General features: G+C 38.3%; 1 protein-coding gene across 1 annotated transcript in view; it reads left to right on the top strand.

Moving 5' to 3' along the window:
- Positions 1 to 1475: 1475 nt before the first annotated feature.
- Positions 1476 to 18790, top strand: part of TMEM26 (transmembrane protein 26) — a 40945-nt gene continuing 23630 nt past the window's right edge. The window contains exons 1-2 of the mRNA XM_036438389.2: positions 1476 to 2321; positions 18508 to 18586. Of these exons, the coding sequence (XP_036294282.1) occupies positions 2131 to 2321; positions 18508 to 18586 (270 nt within the window). The 5' untranslated portion in view covers positions 1476 to 2130. The remainder of the gene's footprint in view (positions 2322 to 18507; positions 18587 to 18790) is intronic.

Raw genomic sequence — 18790 nt, forward strand, 5'->3', positions numbered from 1 at the left:
ACCTTTTTCTGAGATGCCCCATGGTTCTCCATGGAGCGTCCTTGTCTCTGAAAGAGTAATAAAGCACCTTGCTCAGCAACAGATGTGCTCCTGGTGGTGCCCAGCTGGAGGGTTTTGACAGGCCTTAAGGCTGCCTCCTGTCTCAGCTCCACTCCTATTATTGTCTCAGGTCATCAAAGGGCAGCTCTTTCAGATTAGCTTTCTTGGTCCAGGCAATAATCACCAACATTTACTAAACACTGATTACCTACCATATGATTTATATGGATTAACTTATATGATCCCCACAATGGGCCTATGAATCCATAGACTTAGTGCCCCATTTATAGATGGAGAAACTGAGGTTACAACAATAATAAGTGGCTGCGCCAGGAGTCCAAGGCAGCAAGTTGGCCTGATGCTATGGCTCCCAAGTCCATGCCCTGCTGCCTCCTGCTGGGCGGGCCATCTCCTGTGCTATCAGCCTACATTGAAGGCACTATAACCAGCAGCCCCAGGACATCACTGCTGGGTTTCCTGTAAGATAAGAGAGAATGCAGACCCACAGGAAAAAGAAAAGTTCCTCCCTATGCACAGTACCAGAAACAAATGTACTTCTTTAAGCGGCTGGGTTACTTACCTATTTATTTTACTGAAGAAGATATTAATCATCTAATTCAGAGTTTTCAACCTAACTTTTAAGAAAGTTATGGTAGGGTTTTAAGTTGAATAAACCTAACCAAGAAAGGTTTTCCTTTGCATTTTTCTTCCAGTTTTACTAATGTGGTAAAAAAAAAAAAAAAAAAAAAAAAAAAAAAAAAAAAAAAAAAGCGTTCTGGTTTGGTAGTAATATGAGTAGTTATCTCCCCAAAAGTGGGACCCTGAAGCACAGAGCCCAGGAGAGCAATAATTAATGCCCAGGAGGTCTCAGTGACTTCGTTCCATTTTATTTACTTCAGTAATTACCTTCCATCCATAGCCTACTCTATTGATTTTCCATTTACAGGTGGTATAAAGTTTCCTTTTAAAATGACTTCAGTAAAAACCCGCGTTTGTTTAAAGGAAAATGTTAAGTAAATAGTGGTACAGGTGGTAGGAGACCAAACAGGGAAACAGAAATCACCAAGGTATTTCGGGAAGCCCTGACTTCAGTTTCCACTTTGCCCTGGATGCTGGAAAGACCGGAGTTTAATTTATTGGTCACAGACCTCAAGGTGCAGTTCGCTCCCTGCTCCATGAATTCCTCCTTCTATTCGAACTCCTAGCTTATAATGTTGTAAGCTCAGTTTCCTCATCCGTCTTCTATCTCCTTCCTCAATCTCCCCTCTGCCCTCTTTTCTCTACAACATGCTTTCAGAGAAAAAGTGGTGGGGGTGGAGGATGAGAGTGGCAGATGACACAATAACGACTATTTATTTTCTTCAGAAGCACTGTGTCCAAAGAGTAGAAGTGACCCGGTCACCCACGGATGAGGTTCAAGGCGTTCTCAGAAAGCCGGGGGTGTCTGATTTCCTCCAGTCCCTGGAAGCTGTAGCTCTCCGTACTGGGCAGAAACCCGTATTTCTAAAACTGCTGGGACAGCAGATTCGCTGGCCCTCCTCCGTTCCAGCGGAGAGTCACCACCACGACAGCCTGTTCCTGTAAGAAGTGTGAGTGAATTCAAGCCCTTTCAGAGGCAAGCAAGGGGAAGATAGATGACCCAGATGCGTCCTCCTCCCCCTTTCTGGCTATGCAGCGCCCTGTCCACCTCTCCTCCTTCCGATGATCCCTCGGAGTAAGGAAGTTCTTTAGGGACTCCAAGGAGGCTGGGGTTCATAGAGGGCAGGGATGAAGACTAGCTCCCCGGAATGGGAGGGGGGTGGGCAGTGCTGGAGAATAACGCCCAGGAACCGGGACTGCGAGCCCCAGGCTCCCAGGAAAGCCCAGCAGCCTGGAGAAGCTGGGCTGAGAGGCGCCCCTCTTTGAAGAGTTCTCAGGAAGTTTGGGGGAGGGGCGAGGCGCTCTCTCCTGTTGAAAGCCAGCAGCGGGAGGCTGAGGAGGGACCACAGTGGCAGCGGGTCTCGGAGCTGTCACGTTCCTGCTCTCCTGCGGGCGGGGTTGGGTGGTCCTGGCCGGGGACTGCGGTACGGGGAGAGGGCAGTGCGCGCCGGCATGGAGGGACTGGTCCTGCTCAACGCCCTGGTCACCCGGCTGCTGTTCTTTCTGCACTCGCTCATTGGGGTCTGGCGAGTGGCCGTGGTGAAGAAGGAGCCCAGGTACTGGCTGCTGGCGCTACTCAACCTCCTGCTCTTTCTGGAGACTGCGCTCACCCTCAAGATCAAGCGCGGCAGAGGCTACAAATGGTGAGAGCACCCCGGAGGGGATGGGAGGGAGGGTGCGGAGTCTCAGGGCCACTATCCCCCCATGGTACTCGCAGGCTGCCCGAGAGCTTTCCTCCAGAAGCCCAGGACTTTTTAGTGGGATTCAGACCCCCCTTTGTTCACGCTGGGAGCTTGGAAGGAGCTCAAGATGCGCGCGCGTCCCTTGGGCACCTCAGGGTCCCAGGGCATCACTGGGAAGACTCCAATCACAGCCAGGCGTCACCCAGTCCCAGCTTTGGCAACTTGGAAAATGAAGGCGCGGGGGGGGGGGGGGGGGGGGGTAGAAAGCGCTTGCTTGTTCTGCAGAAAGTGCTCCAAATGGGGGGTTTGAGGGCAAAGAGGTGTCATGTGACCTCCTTTCTGAATTTGGGATGTGTGTGCCTGTGCACACCGGTTACTCTGCATATATGCAAGTATGGGAATGCCATCAAGGACTTTGGCAAGAGCTTGTGTGCAGGGGGCAGCGACAAAGGGCAAGAAGACCCTGACAGCACAACAGTCTGTGCTTTCAGCCGCTTCCTTCCTTCCAGCCCCTGGAGCCCTACGTGGCACCAGCTTCAGGTGTCTGGGTTTGGTCACTTTAGAGCTTGGCTAATGGTCAGCTCATCTGGTCCAAGATGGGTTGCCACGCTGGTGGAGGGACCAGCAGGGGGTGGTTCCGGACTTAACCTCAGTGTCAAGAATTACAGGCTCAGCATGATGCTTTCTTTCCTCCCCCGAAGACTTGAATACAATAGAAAAAATGAGAAAAGGATTCTCTTGCCATTTACAAAGAACCTCCACCTTTATCCCTCCATTCCCAGTAGATTTTCATCCTAAAACTTCTCCAAGATCGGCCTCTTCCTGTGTTAATTTTTAAATACAGTGAGGCTGTGTTTTCATATATGTCAATACTTTTTATAACTACCCAATTCTACGAGAAAGAAAAAAAATAGTATTAGCCAATTCAAGAATTACACACAGCATGCAATTATAGTTAGCCACCATATTGAGGGAGGAAAAAAACAAAACAAAACAAAACTCTTCTCTACAGTTTTACCTATCAAACTACAAAAGACTGTATTTTTGTGACACTGCAGAGGGTGAATTTGTTGTCTCTTAAAATGATCTAAATCAATCTTGCTTAAATTTTTCACTGTTGAAAAATTTCTAAAATTACCAATGAAAAAAGTATTTGAGTAGGATCTTAATTTAATAAAATAAGGATTGGAAAGTTGTTGCCTGCTCCCCCTCCACCCTCCCTGTCCCCTCACCCTATGAACAGCTTATAAGAAGGGGGTAGTTAAGGTACTTTCCAGTGTGCCTTTTGGAATATCTCAAGGAAAAAATGGTATTAGATTCTCAATGGTAAAGAAACAGAAGGGGAGAAAAGTGTGCATCCACCAGGTCATGTGAAATAGATTTAGTTTTTCCTGAGTAACTTTAAAATGCTAAAGTAGAAAATACCTTCAATAATAGGAAGATGAAGTCTGCGATCTAAAAATTGTTCTACCACCAAGCATTAGAGCTTCTGGAAGAAATGTCAACCTCAGAAGGGGGATCAGTTCAGTGGGCTCTGAAATATACCTCCTCCCTCTTCAAGAGTAAACCAGAATCCTTAGCTCACATTAAATCAAAATTTCCCTCCAGTAGAATAGAAATACTATAGCTAATGGACCTTTATGTCTATATTATTACTGATGGCTGATTCAGACTAACATGTAACTTACAACCAAGAGAGGAGAAACAAGTTGAGGCAAAGCTAGGTGATGGTCAATGTCAAATAAGGGTCTGAGGACATATTCAGACAGATAATGGGGTGAAATCTGGGCTTTCCTACTTACTTTCTGTGAGGCATTGAGCAAGTTACTTGACCTCTCTATGCCTCAGTTTTCTCAACTATAAATACTTATCTCATAGATTGTTATGAATTAAATTAAATAGCATGTTGAGGACTAATGACTAAAAAAGGAATGGTCTCTTCTAGATTCTACGGTTTCTCTCTTTTCCTCCCCCCTTTTTATTAAAAGCATCTGGTGTTAATTGGACACCTTTTCTGTCCGTATATCTTTATTTGAGGGACTGGCCAATAAACCATTGGTTCAGAGCCAAAAAGTAGAAAGAAAACTCTTACCTTTATTTTAGAATAGGCTCATGATGTAATTTACAAAAATTTTGCTGGCTTATTATCTAGATTAATATTTAAAAATAAGAAAAAATGATAGATTTGGCTTATTATAACATTTCAGGGACAAATGAGTCTTTGTAAATTATCTAAATTGAAATGTGATTTGGAATGCCCTATTCTACTGATGTTATAATTGAATCTGCAAATATGGTAATTTTTGTGAGCAAAGCACTCAGGCTATTCTGTCATAAATCTGATAAAAGAAATCAGAAGATGGAATGATAAAATATATAGAAAATTATCCCTGATGTAATATAGTAATAATTAAAAAGATGACTTGGGACATCTTTCATTCCTAGGCTGACGTTTTCTAGGTAAGGCAAGGCATAACTTTTTGTTTTTTCTTAGTGTTAAGAAAAGTTAGTAAATATATGGCAGTACCTATTCATTTATATAGTAAATAGATGGCAGTAACTACTTATTTATATAGGAAAATGTCAATATAGATCTATATAGAGATCTACATTAATATAGATATGTATCTTTTTATTTATTGGTTTTATATTTTGTCATTTACCCAGTGGAACCAAAAGTATCCATATGTAAATATATATACGAAAATAATAATTTCCATCTTGTTAGAGGAAAATTAATCTAACAGCAACCAATTATCCATCAGTAGACTGGTTGAAAATTGTAACATATCCAAATATAAAGTAGTTTGCTGATATTAAAAACAATGAGCTAGATTTTAACTATTGACCTTGTGGGATGTCCATGATATGTTGTCAGGAAAATAACGTTACAGAGTTATGTATATCAAGTCTCAGTATTTTTGTAAAAAGGACTTGTCAAAGAACTACCCTACATATCAGTCGAATACATTATCTATTTATAAGTCAACAAGAAGAAATAGAAGCAGGGGAAACCCTCCCATATAGAATATCAATCAGTCAATCAAGTAATGGCTGAATGGTAGACTAAACTCTGTACAACACATGAGGTAAAAATTTCTTTCCTAGAACATCAAATCTACAAACCTCCTTTAGATTACCCTGGGCTAGTTTGAACATTGCTCTTTTTACTATATTTGGAACCTAGCCCCAAATAAATCAAATCTACAGAAATCATGGAACAATAAACAGAGCTATAGAGGAAAATGTGAACAAAATTTCTTGAAATGTAGCAAACATATTACACTGATCCAAAGAATGTTTCTTTAGCTATCCTTTGGAAAGGAAAATGGAACTAGAGCTGCTGAGCTCAGCTGTCCAGGGACGGGCAGCATTACATCAACACTGATAACTTGCCAGTTGGAGACATTTAACTTGTTGGAATTCTATAGGAGAGGGTAAGCCAACAGCACACTCCTTATTAAGTGCAATAAATGTATGCCAGTGGAATTTGTTTCATTTCACCTCATGTTTATTAATTCCACCTGCCCATTTACTTATATTCCTATAAGGTAGAAATTAGTACAACTTTGCTTTATTTTTTTTTCCTGTTGTCTGGGCAATAGTCCAATGGACTCATGAATTACTATTTAGGCAAAAATCAAACAGAAGACACTATTTCAGTTGCTTTCTAGCCAATAGTGATGACCAAGATTGTGACACATTTGAAGCCTGTTACTTGAAAGTAGACAGCATCTGAGAATAAATAGGAATATAAGTTGAATTTATTGGCAAAAGTACCTAATTTTAAGAATTGAACTTTCTTTATTGGAATTCCAAAAACACAAGGTAGATATAATTGAGTTAATAAAATACTTCATCTATTTGGGCACCTTTTGTCATTATCTCTTTTTCCTTTATTAAGTGCAATCAGATAACTACTAGTTGAACTGTCTAATTAGTAAGCATGATACTATGGTAGACACTGCATGCACAGGCAGAGGAAACAGAAAACAAAGACTCAAAATTAAAAAAGGTATAATTTTGATTAAGCACTCAATGTGTGGGAATAAGAATAATTATGACTATTTCACATTTATTAATGTTGAGGTTCTTTCATGGTTTTACACAAATTATCCAGCTTCTGATTGAAGCTTCAATTATTTTGTTCCTCTAATTTCACCCATTTTCAGATGAGAAAACAGAGGCACAGAGCAGTTAAAAATCATTTTACTTAGGATCACTTAGTTGGTAATTGGGAGAGAAGGGATTTTAAGACTCCAACAATTTAGAGAACAAAGGATGTGATGGGTACTATTTACTTATAAATAGATAATGGGTACTATTGCAGTGGGGAGGGAAAGGCGGACAAAAGGGGACTGCACAGTATTTTATCTGTAGCAGGAATAATAGATAAGAGAGAGGAGTGCAAAGACTGTAGATAAAGGATATCCTGAGGTTGGTGAGTGTAGGGAAAGTTGAGCAGATTTCTCTGGAGCAAGTACAGAGCCTTATCATTCTTCATTCAACAAAAATATCTGGAACATCTAATATGTGTTAGACATTGTTTGAGTGCCAAGAATACACAGGTGAATAGCACAGATAAAACTCTGTCTCGAAAGAACTCACATTTTAATCAGGGGGCCCAGAAGATATTGAAGTAAATAAACAAGTGAGTGAGTTAATAACAGTAAGCAAGTAAATAAATGAATTATTAAAACTATGAAGGCCTTAGGGGTATGGCTTACAGAGGGAAGGAGAACCAGGGGGAAGGGTGGTCAGAGAGGCTTCTCTGGAAAGCCATTTCAGCTGAATCTGTTAAAGAAGAGAGGGAGCTAGACATGGAAGAGCCAAGGAGAGGAAAATTCGGGAGAGGGACGAGCTAGCTGTGGCATGGGACATTTCTGACATACCCCCAGAAGACAGTCAAATATTGACTTTCCTTTCTACTTTTCCTTATCTCTTCTCCTCAGGTAATTTTCTTCTAAATTTTATATCTTTAGCACATCTCATTTGAAACATCATGTGTTATACATGTCTTGGTGTCTCCCAAATGAAAACAAAAAAAGATAAAATAGGAATAAGAAGAGATTCTATCCTAAAATGGATTTTAAATTCAAACGAATTCTATAAAAAAAAAAAAAAAAAAAAACTAAATGAAATCTGTTTTGATTACTTAATTGTATTTAGACAGTTCAAGAACAGAAATGAAAAACCTAGATTTGATAGAAAACATATGAAGTCTGATCTTGAACAAGTTTTGTGTATTGTGGAACTCTATATGATGTAATTCTATAGTATTTGACACATGTATCTTCCTGATCAAAATTGTTTATAAAAATGCCAGAGAGGAAGTTGGGGAGTAAAAGCAGTCTTCTCCTGATGATCTTTCTGGATATCAGGGAAGAAGGGATTGGGAAGAAGATCCTGTAATTGCCAGATGGCCAACTTGGGTGCTAGAAATTCTCTCAGCAGATAGAATATTTCTCTCCTTGTTCACACTTGCTGTCCATACTTCCTGAAATCTCTCCTTAGTATTTTAATTATTCCAGTAACACTTTCCATTATGCACTGGATTTATCCACACCACCTACTATGTGATTCCAGAGTTTTGCAATATTCAAGGTTGTATGTGCACATTTTCCTTCCTGAGCCTTGAGCTCAATGCAAAATGGTGTCTTAACTTTGCATCTTTTTGGGAAACACATGTTGAATGTTACCAGCAAATGACTTTGTTTTTAGTGACCTGAGTCATGGCTTTAGAAAGAAGAGTCTTATGCTACCTTGAATGAGTACCATGCTTCACTCTAAAGAAAAAGTCTTATTTTACTTTCTTTTTTTTAAAATATATTTTATTGATTTTTTACAGAGAGGAAGAGAGAGGGATAGAGAGTTAGAAACAGCGATGAGAGAGAATCATCGATCAGCTGCCTCTTGCACACCCCCTACTGGGGATGTGCCCACAACCAAGGTACATGCCCTTAACCAGAATCAAACCTGGGACCTTTCAGTCCCCAGGCCAATGCTCTATCCACTGAACCAAACCGGTTTTGGCAAAAAAAAAGAGTCTTATTTTTCTATTTCACAATGGACTTGGGAGGGATCAAAACAATAATTATGTCTGCTTAATGGGACCACTGAGAAACTAAACCTTTGAACAATGTCCTTGCTTTCTCCATGAGTATGTTCAACTGAGACATTTAGAACTGAAAATTAGGCTTATAATATTTTGTAGCTTCTTGTACCACACTGGGAGGAAAACAAAGTGTAGGTAGCTCCCATGAACTACTGCTAAATTTCATGCATTTCCCCTTCTAATGACAGTGGCATAATTATGGATACAGCATCAGAACAAATCTGAATAGTTTAACTTCTTTTCCAACAATGGAAAATTAATCTTTACATCAAGGATTATTCTCCCCCTGTGCATGTTCCTCGCTACTCTGGAAGTATTGGTATCAGGAAAGTTAAACCTGGGGAGCATAAATCCTTTGTTAAAACCATTTTTAAATAGTTTTTTATATACTGGTATAACAAACGCACTTTCTTTGAAACTTGCTTTTGAATAATATTAAAATACATCAAGATTGTTAATACAAAATGCTAGGTGGAGACATATTTTGTTTCTTCTTTTTTCTGAAATTAAGCCTACTATTCATAGTTGCTTAGAAGAGGGGGGGTGTTATATTTTATCTTCAGTTTGTCTGACTGACCTCAAAGAGGTAGCTGGGGGTGCAACTCAACTGCCTTAATGTTGTTCATTTGTTAGAGTTAATGTTAGTAATTCTTAGGGGGGTAAAGTCCTTCCTACCATCAGCTTTGCTGTCAGCCCTCTTCATGCTTTGCAGTATTTCTTTTGTTTCCCTGATTGAGCCTCCTGTCCCACACACCTAGTTGATCCACCTGAAATAGCCTCTTAATAAAATGACAGTGCCATTTTCTGACAGCCTGTTAATAATAGATATGAGAATATATGAAGTTGATAGTGATAATGGAGGTGGTAACAGGTATCAATTATTGAGTACTGACAATGCTCCCAGTCTGCTCTACATTCATTTTCTCACGTAATCCTCACAATGACCCTATGGGTTAGTTTACATCTTTATCATTGTTTTATGATGAGGACATTGTTACACAGCAAGGCAAGATTGTTTATCTAAGGTCACAACTAGTAATAATAAATCACAAATATAATTCCTAGCTTCCGGTGAACACTCATATTTATTGAATCAGGCATTGGCATTGCACGGATATTACCTCATTTATTCCTCACAATAGCCCTGGTGGAACTATTCTTGCTCTTACTTACAAATGAGAAAGTTGATGCTTAGGAAGGATTCCCCACCCCAGGATCAGATTTCATCAGACTAAGTGTTATGCTCTGCTTTTAATAAGCAAATTAGATTTTGTCTGTGGATAGTACAAATACTATATTTTTAGGGACCAGGATTCCCTATAGAAGAGAAAGAATTGCAATATATTTTTTTTTCTTTTTCAAAGTGAGGTAGGTTAATCCCAGGTGACCTGCTAATGAGCACTGGGATAATTTTGCTTTTAGAACAAAATATAGAAAAGTTCAGACTGCATAGGGACTTGGCTCAAAGAAACTCTTGCACGAGCAGACATCTTTTTATAAACCAAAACAGAATGTAAAAGAAAACAGAAGAGGGGAAAATTTCTAGGTTGTCTTTATTTTTTATGCTGAAATGGAAAGCCAGTCTCTTAGATAGAACAGAAATAAATGCCATTGTCTTTTATAGAATAAAATAAAGCTAATGCAGCTTGTCCTCCAAAGACCATTAAAATTCCTATTCACTTATTCATTTTATAATAATACTAGAGGCTTGGTGCATGAATTTGTGCATGGGTGGGGGCCCAATTGGGCTGTCTCACCCAGTCCCTGATGGTGGCCTATGGGGGCTGGCTGGCTGGCTGGCTGGGCAGGGACCATGGAGGGGTTCATATTGTGTCTGGGACATCTTGCCCAGTCCCAATCCACTGGACCCCAGCAGCAAGCTAACCTACCATTTGGAGCATTTACCCCATGATGGTCAGTATGCATCATAGTAACTGGTCGAGCTGTTGACTGAACGGTTGGCCAATCGGTAGGACACTTAGCATGTTAGACTTTTATATATATATAGAAAATCATAATATGCTAATTAGACCAGACAGCCGAACAACCTTCCGGATAAAGCCACAGCTGCGAGGGCTGAGCCCCTTGCACAAATTTTGTGCATCAAGCCTCTAGTTAAACAATAATTTATTGTACTAAGTGCTATGCAGTTATATGAGAACAGGACAATAAAGGAGTTACATGAGAACAACACTCTGAGAACCAAACACTTTTCCACAAATTGAGTTCAGGAGTGCAGAGAGACTGAAGAATAAAGATACAATCAGTATGGTAGAACTTGTTAGACAGAGAAAATTTCTTGTGATTTATTCATTGGCTTTGAAGTAGCTGGTGGTTTTACAAGAGAGGAGAGAAGAGAGAAAGACTTTTCCAGTTGAGTGTCTATGATGATGGCAGTACTTAGGGTTTCAGTTGGAACCAATTCATTTAGGAAGATGTCATGATTTGCTTTGGCTCAGAAATTTATGAAAAAAATAGTACATGCATCTTAAAATTGATGCATATTTTTTTTCCTATAACTAGTTTACTCATAGTGAAGCATACTGCTGAGGTTTGAATGTGGGCAACTTCCATTTTAATAATGTTCATTCTTGTTTTAGATATTGTCTTGGGGCATTTTAGGTTAAGTGAAATCTACAGTACTGCTGCTACTGGTTTATATCATAATTTGGGATTATGATTTTATTTTTAAAATGGACATCAACAAACAATGACAATTATTATTAATATTCACCTTCAGAAGTAGTTTTCCCTTAACAAAAAATAAATGTAGGCATTTTAAAAGAGTTTTTGGGGAAAAAAATGATTTCATTGTAATGAGTATTCTCAACCCATTTAAAAGTCCTCCTTGTATCTTCTGTTCCTTTTAAAAAAAAATCTGTTTTTATTGATTTTTAGAGATAGCAGAAGGGAGAGGGAGAAAAACACTGATATGAGAGCATGATATCAATACAGCTTTATCATCTGATGTCAGCACCTGTTAAAACATACACTCTCCATATTTTAGTCTCCATTTGGGTGTAGTTTTCATGAGCTTATGGCCATTGAATGTGGCCTCCCTCCCTCTACAGTGGCAGATACAGACAGAGGCTCTTGGAGAAAGGTGGTTGTGAGGGGGCTCTAATTAAGAAGAAAAGTGGGTGATGGCTGGGAATCAGATTTGTGACTTTGCAGGTATGTGTTCTGCAAGAGCACGGGGTGAGTTTTGAGGGAAGTAGGTCATATGTTGAGGCTATCCTATTGGGCACTTTTTGCCCATGCATTAACAGAAGGCCTAACTGAGCAGCCCAGGTGGAGCTAGTGGGTATTAAGGCCCCCTTAGAGAAAGCACTCTACAGTACATGTAAGGAGGACAGACAATTCTAAAGTTGTTAAACAGGGTTTATGGGCCCACAAAAAGGTATCTTGACCTACTTTTTTACTTCCATGAAAGCAGGCCTATTATAATAAAGTGCTCCAGAAATTTTATTGAGGACACTCAAGGCAGTTTAATGTGAGATTTTGAAACACAGGTCTAGTATTCTTACAAGTTCACTCCTATTTGTAGAGTAGGAAATCCTGAGAAATTGAAATCACAATTTGCACAGAAATAATTTTGGAACATCATTTTTGCTTCACTTAAATCTTATCTATTTTCAGGTTTATGCATATGATTGGAAGACTAGAATCCTCATTGTTTGTGGAGAACAAAGCTAAACAGGCTAGTCAGTGATATCATGGTTAATTCTTCTCCTATTTGCTTTTTTATATTGTTATATGCTTCCAAAAATGAACAAATGTCACTTTTCAATAAGAAAACAACAATAATTGTCATATTTAGAAGGATGAAAATGGAATCCTAATTCTAGACTAATGGTGAGTTGAAGTAAATATAATTCATTGCAGAGCTAAATTGCTAAATGTCATGACATAATCATTCTGTGAAAAACATTATAATTTGCTGAAATGACAACTTCGTGTGACAAATAATATTTTATTTTTGGGTGAAATGAACTGAAAAGAAACACAATGAATATACCTCTTTAAGAGCTCAGAGCAGTATGTAGCATGTAGCAAGACCTATAAATATATTTTATTAGTAAATTAGTCCATAAATAAATAGAGAAAAAATCCTTTAAGATCGTGCTCCTGCTGGGTACTTTAGAGAGAACTGCTATGCTGGTTAATACTTGTGAAATAAGAAACAAGCAAACAAACAAAAATGTCTGTGGGGAGAAAAATTCATATTTAGGAAGGTTTTACCAGTAATTTAGAAAAAATGTTTGAGCAAAGGCAAAGTAATTGGGCATTAAAGTATAATGTTGGGTACCTCCTGTATTCTGATAAGGTAGTGGTAATTGGTATTGTAATAAATCTGAGTTTCTAAGGAAGGGCAAAGTAGCTTATTAGCAATAGAGTATTCTCAATTTTGTAAAGATTTTCCACTTGGATGTGTCTTATTCATTTACTCATATATTTATCAGTTTTTGTTAGGTATGAATAGTATGTCTTATTTTCATAAACTAGTATCCAGAAACCTAATTTAAGTTATTTTTGAGTTACTTAGAATTATCTGTGGTATAAGTCTTCATACAAAATGGTTGGCATCTACTTATTTCTGATGCCATGAAGACTGAGTAAAATAATTTGATAGCTTCTGAGAAAGGGCATCCAGCTTTATTAGTTACACAGCACAAGGTAGGATCAGGCCTAGTTTTTAATTTTTAGAATGCATATTTCTCTTTGGTTCCAAAAATAAATTGCACTGACAGTGCACGATCAACAATAAGGCAAACCTTCAATATAATAAATAATGGCTAAAATATAACTCTGAAATATTAAATCTTTCATACTAGCAGAACAATATTAAATTCACACAAGAACAGAATCATTAGTTTCCTTCAGTAACACCTCTGATAAATCAATTTATGATGATATTTCAAGAGGAGGCTTCTAGTCAAACCAGCAACAGAGAGGCAAGAAAATAGGAACTTTAATCAACTATGACCTTATCTGATTACTACATATATGAAAGGAGCCCACCACCACATGCCACACACTGTGGAGGGAGATATGGATACGATGATCAGCAGATAGACCCAGTTCTTGTGCTGTAATTACTCAGAATTGCTGGGAGACGGCCATGAGCGCGAACACTCGTGACTATATAATTATAAATTTTGAAAATATATGTGGTAAAAGTGAAGGGTGTGAGGGGACAAGCATAACAAGGAGATCTGATTTAGATGCAGGGGAGAGGAAATTTTTTTCTGTCGAGTCCCATATAGCTGACATGAACTATGAGAAAGAAATTATCAGGTGAAAGGCGAGGAAGAGAAGTATTTCAAGGGAGAGGAATATATATGAGCGATGGCTCTGAGTTAGGAAGGCACTTAGTTTTTATCCAGAACTGAAAGAAAAACATTGTAGCACGGTGAAGAAGAATGGTAAGCAGCAGTACCCAAGAGGTAGGCAGCCCTGATGGTGTGGCATTTTATAAGTCATGGTGGGCAAATGGCTCTTGCAAACCACGACCTGGTCAATGAATGTGAAGTCAGGCATAATGTTGTCCTCAGCAGCACAAACAATTTCCCTTAATTCAAGGAGTCTTAAATAGGTTTAGTTTTGAGAATCGTAGTTTAAAAATAGGATTGGTTATGTTATTTTAAGACAGTCTTCTAAATGGGTATCCTCTCTACCTCTTTCAGCCACGCGTGTATTTGCAGAGCTGAGCTTGTATAAGGCAGCAACGCATGTGTATTGAGCACCTACTGAAATAGGAATTTTTAGGGGTGAAATGGGCAGGTTCAGGGAATTTTTAAAATTAAGGGGATCCATGAAAAAAGCACAGGGCTACAGAGCTGCAAAAGGGTACATTTCCACAAGACAATGGAGTTGGGAGAGGCAGCAGTTACATTTCCATAAGGTAAGGGAACTGGGAGTAGCAAAATGTCTATATTTACAAAATAAAGTAGGAGGGCCTCATGTGTCCCATGTGAGGTTTGACTTTTGAGCTCAGGAGTTGCTACAGTGACCAAATCAAAGGGGAGTGGTAGCCAATCAGAGGGGATATCTAGACACACAAACAAAATAACTGCAGCCTTTATAAACCGGGGAAAAGGGAGCTCGGTGGGACTCTTTCCCCCTCCCCACCTGGGAGTCTGTGCTGTGAGATTCTTTCCCTTTTTCCACATGGGAGTCTATACCTGTTCTTCAATAAATGTCACCTTTGCTATACCATCTTTCATCCTTGGTTTTATTCTTCACCTCCATTGGACAAGAGCCCAGGAGACCATCTTGCCCAGGGGAACACCCTGTGACCTAGTCCAAAAATTCCATATCAATACATATCAGGCACATAAGTCACACTGTCTCATTTAATCCTTATGGGGTGGATATTATTATCCCTGTTTTATAGACAAGGGTATTGAGCCTCAGGGAAGTTAGCGATTTTCCAAAGATGAATGAATGAAATTTAGGTCTCTTAATTTTGTAAACTTTCTACTGCAGTGTGACAATTCCACGAAGGGCACAATGAAAGAAGCACACTTGGCACTGGACCTCCTGAAATGGGAATAAAAGGTCCTGGTAGATGCCAGTAGCCTCCATTCACTGCATTTGTTCAGTCCTTCCTTATTAATATTAAATTCATGAATTTTTAAGCAAATAAGTATTTGTTAACAAGCATTAATTAAAGACTTAGTAAGACACCTGATACCACTGATGAGAGGAAAAGGTGAAGGAAAGGGAAGAGGGAAGGGATATAAAGATAAAATATTCAGGATCTACCTTCAAGGAATTTAGGAAATCTAAGTCTCATACATAAATAACTATAAAACAGTGAGAATGTGTTGGGTCCCAGGAGAAATACATTACCTGTATACCAGGAGTTAACATTAATTCCTGGTATACAGGTATGATGTTGATGGGCAGATATGTAAAGGAAGCATATTCCAAAACAGAAAATTATAAGTTGGAGGGACATTTGCCATAAAGCCATTTTAGAACCTCTCTTGTAGATTAACCAAGTGAAGGAGCATAGAGCACTTCATTCTTAAAAGGGACCCATGGTCGCCGAAACCGGTTTGGCTCAGTGGATAGACTCAGTGGATAGAGCGTCGGCCTGCAGACTGAAAGGTCCTGGGTTCGATTCCGGTCAAGGGCATGTACATTGGTTGCAGCACATCCCGCATGTACACAACCAATGTACATTGATTGCGGGATGTGCAGGAGGCAGCTGGTTGATGTTTCTCTCTCATTGACGTTTCTAGCTCTCTATCCCTCTTCCTTCCTCTCTGTGGAAAAATCAATAAAATATATTAAAAAAAAAAAAAGGGACCCATGGTCAAACAAACCATAGATGGCTGAAATATATTTTTCATAGTCAAAATAACATATTTTAATATTTTTCTAGGTAATAGAGGCTTTTATTTTCTCCATATATTTTTTTTTATTTTTAAGAATTTGAGTTGTACAATTGCTACAGCCTGCTACTGGGAATTAGACAGAGAGGAAGGAGAAAAGGGAGCTCCTGATTCTGATTTGCTATTCATCAGTACATGGTACTACATATTGGGTTAAGAGGATGGGAAATGTGATGAGAAAAACCATGGACTCTGACACTCATTATTTAAATATGATTAATTCTTGAGACCTCAAGGTAATTCCTTCTTTACCCCCTTTTCACTCATGGCAAATAGTCTAATGAAGAGGCAATGAACTGAGGGCAACTTTCCAAAACATTTTGTTTTGTTCGTTTTAAATACATAACAGGTTGGATCTACACAGTGCCTTTCAAGTAGCTCAGCTTGATAGGATGTGGTAAGGGAAGCGGAAGGGGAAGTGGAGATAAAGCCAAATAATGGAAGCTTAGGATATCAGATTATGGGATTTAGATTTTCTGTACACAGAAAAGCTTGGATCTTGACATTTTGTTTTGTTTGTGTGTGTGGGGTGTGTGTGTGTGTGTGTGTGTGTGTGTGTGTGTGTGTGTGTATCTATATCTATCTATCTATCTATCTATCTATCTATATATCTATATCTATATCTATATCTATATATATATATATATAACTAGAGTTCAAGTTAGAGGAAATAAGTTGAAACAGGATAGTATTTTTTCCAATTTTAGAAATAAATGTTATACATAGAAATGTTGTAGGGCCCTAGCTGGTTTGGCTCAGCAGATAGTTGGCCTGTGGACTGAAGGGTCACAGGTTCGGTTCCAGTCAATGGCACATGCTGGGGTTGCTGTCTTGATCCCATTAGAGGGCATGCAGAAGGCAGCTGATCAATGATTCTCTCTCATCATTGATATTTCTATCTCTCTTTCCTTCTCCCTTCCTCTCTGAAATCAATGAAAAAAACATTTAAAAAGAAAATGAAAATAAAAGAAAATGTTATAGGTAATTGTTTGTTTTATTTTTAACCTCTTTCAAGAGCTGTTATGTTTTCAATATATGGTTTCACTAGATTATTATTGTAACATATTGTCAGGGAGTTAATCCCAAAATCAGTCTCAAGAGGGTCAACAAAATTGCAGTCTAGCTAACATTAGAGGTATCCAAACAAGCATTTACATATTGCAACTGTCCCTCTGACTAGAATTTATTTCCTTTCCCTATCTCACAAAGGAAATAGTCTCTCCTGATGTTTCCTTTGATATGGAAGGTCAAAAATTAATTGTTTCTTTCCTTCTTAAGAGCATGTTCAAACTGGAGGCTTTTGATATCTCTCTGCATCCCAGCCATCTTCCAAGTCAGATTTCAATAAGGTGACCAATAACCTTTTGTTTCAAAATTGGATTTCACAAGAAATCAAAGGAGGAAGAGTGTCTATATTAAATACTGACTATTTTTAAAGAGCTCTCGTTGTCATATCCCTCTTCTCTTCCTCTCCCCATAAAATGAAAGATATTAGTGAAAGGGATGAAAGCCTTCAAAAGAGTCCATTCTAAATGTTCTTTTCCATTTAGATTTGTTCACTTTTCTCTCCTGGAATATAATAGTACAGTTTTAGTAGTATTACATCTCAGATAATTCTACTTGTTGAGCAATTAACATTTCTATTTTCAGGTCATTTTGAACGAGTATATGTGTGTACTTAAGTATTTTAATAAAATTACGTTTACTTACAATTTTGACTTTGAGATGGTCCATAGGAGTCCAATCTAAAATAAAAATTCAATTTGGTGATTATCTACAAACTAGGAAGAGAGCCCTCACCAAACCTCAACCATACTGGAACCCTGATCTTGGATTTTCAATATTCAAAACTGGGAGGGAGGGAATTTCTGCTGTTCATGTCACCCAGCCCATGGGATTGGGTTATGACAGACCAAGCTGACTAACACACTGACTGTCCTCATTTTTTGGATTAGGATGCAAACTGAGAGGTCAAAATTGGCATTTGAACCTGTGAATGACTTTAAAGCCTACTCTTTGTATAGCCCTCTGAATTTTGAACCAGAAAATACTAGTAATGAATATAGTCTTTTAAAAAGATATAAAACCCCTCCTCTGTTGTTGTGTGTATTTTTAGCAGATACAGATAAAGCCAGTTGATTTTGCTCATTTCTATTCATTATCATCTGATTTTTGTGTTTTAGCAGGATGTTATTATTTGAGCTCTCAGAATTCCAGGTTAATGTTGAAAAATGTAGTTAATGCCCCTGAAATTGCAATGCTAAAAAATCCAAGAAGATTTACTCATGCTGTATTTGCTTTTTGTAGAACATATTAAATACAAAATATCGTGCTTTGTGCCTGAAATTAATTGGCAGTGCCTCATTAAACCATATTAAAATTAATGTCTATTAATTGGATTAGAAATTCAGTGAGAATGACAGCTGCTAGTGCCTTTTACAGTTACTCTGTTTTTCTATAATCCATATGGCAGAAATCACATAATGTTTTTTTTCCCCCTTTGAAGTAAACACTTGAGATGAAAAGATTTGACTCACTGTGGTCAGGGGATGTGCATTTATTTTCTTTCTTTCCTTTTTTTTTTTTTTTTTTTTGTAAAAGCTGAACTATCCTCCCCCCTCTTTCACAGGTTTTCACCAGCCATATTTGTGTATCTGATTAACATCGTTCCATCACTGTGGATTCTTGAAGTGCAACATGGGAACCAGGTACATCCTTTTGGAAAGTAGAAAAGTGAAACATTCAGCAATAAACTGCTTTCATATTCTAATCCGATTTGTGTCAGAGATGTATTTTTCTAAGGAACTGGATTTATTAAGAACTGAATAAAAAGAGGTAATCAACAAATGGAAGCAAATTCATAATCTGTCAAAATCAATAAAAATAGTAAATAGTTTTACAGATAAACTATA

This window comes from Pipistrellus kuhlii, unplaced genomic scaffold (genome assembly GCF_014108245.1).
Source record: "Pipistrellus kuhlii isolate mPipKuh1 unplaced genomic scaffold, mPipKuh1.p scaffold_m20_p_15, whole genome shotgun sequence".
Lineage (NCBI taxonomy): Eukaryota > Metazoa > Chordata > Mammalia > Chiroptera > Vespertilionidae > Pipistrellus > Pipistrellus kuhlii.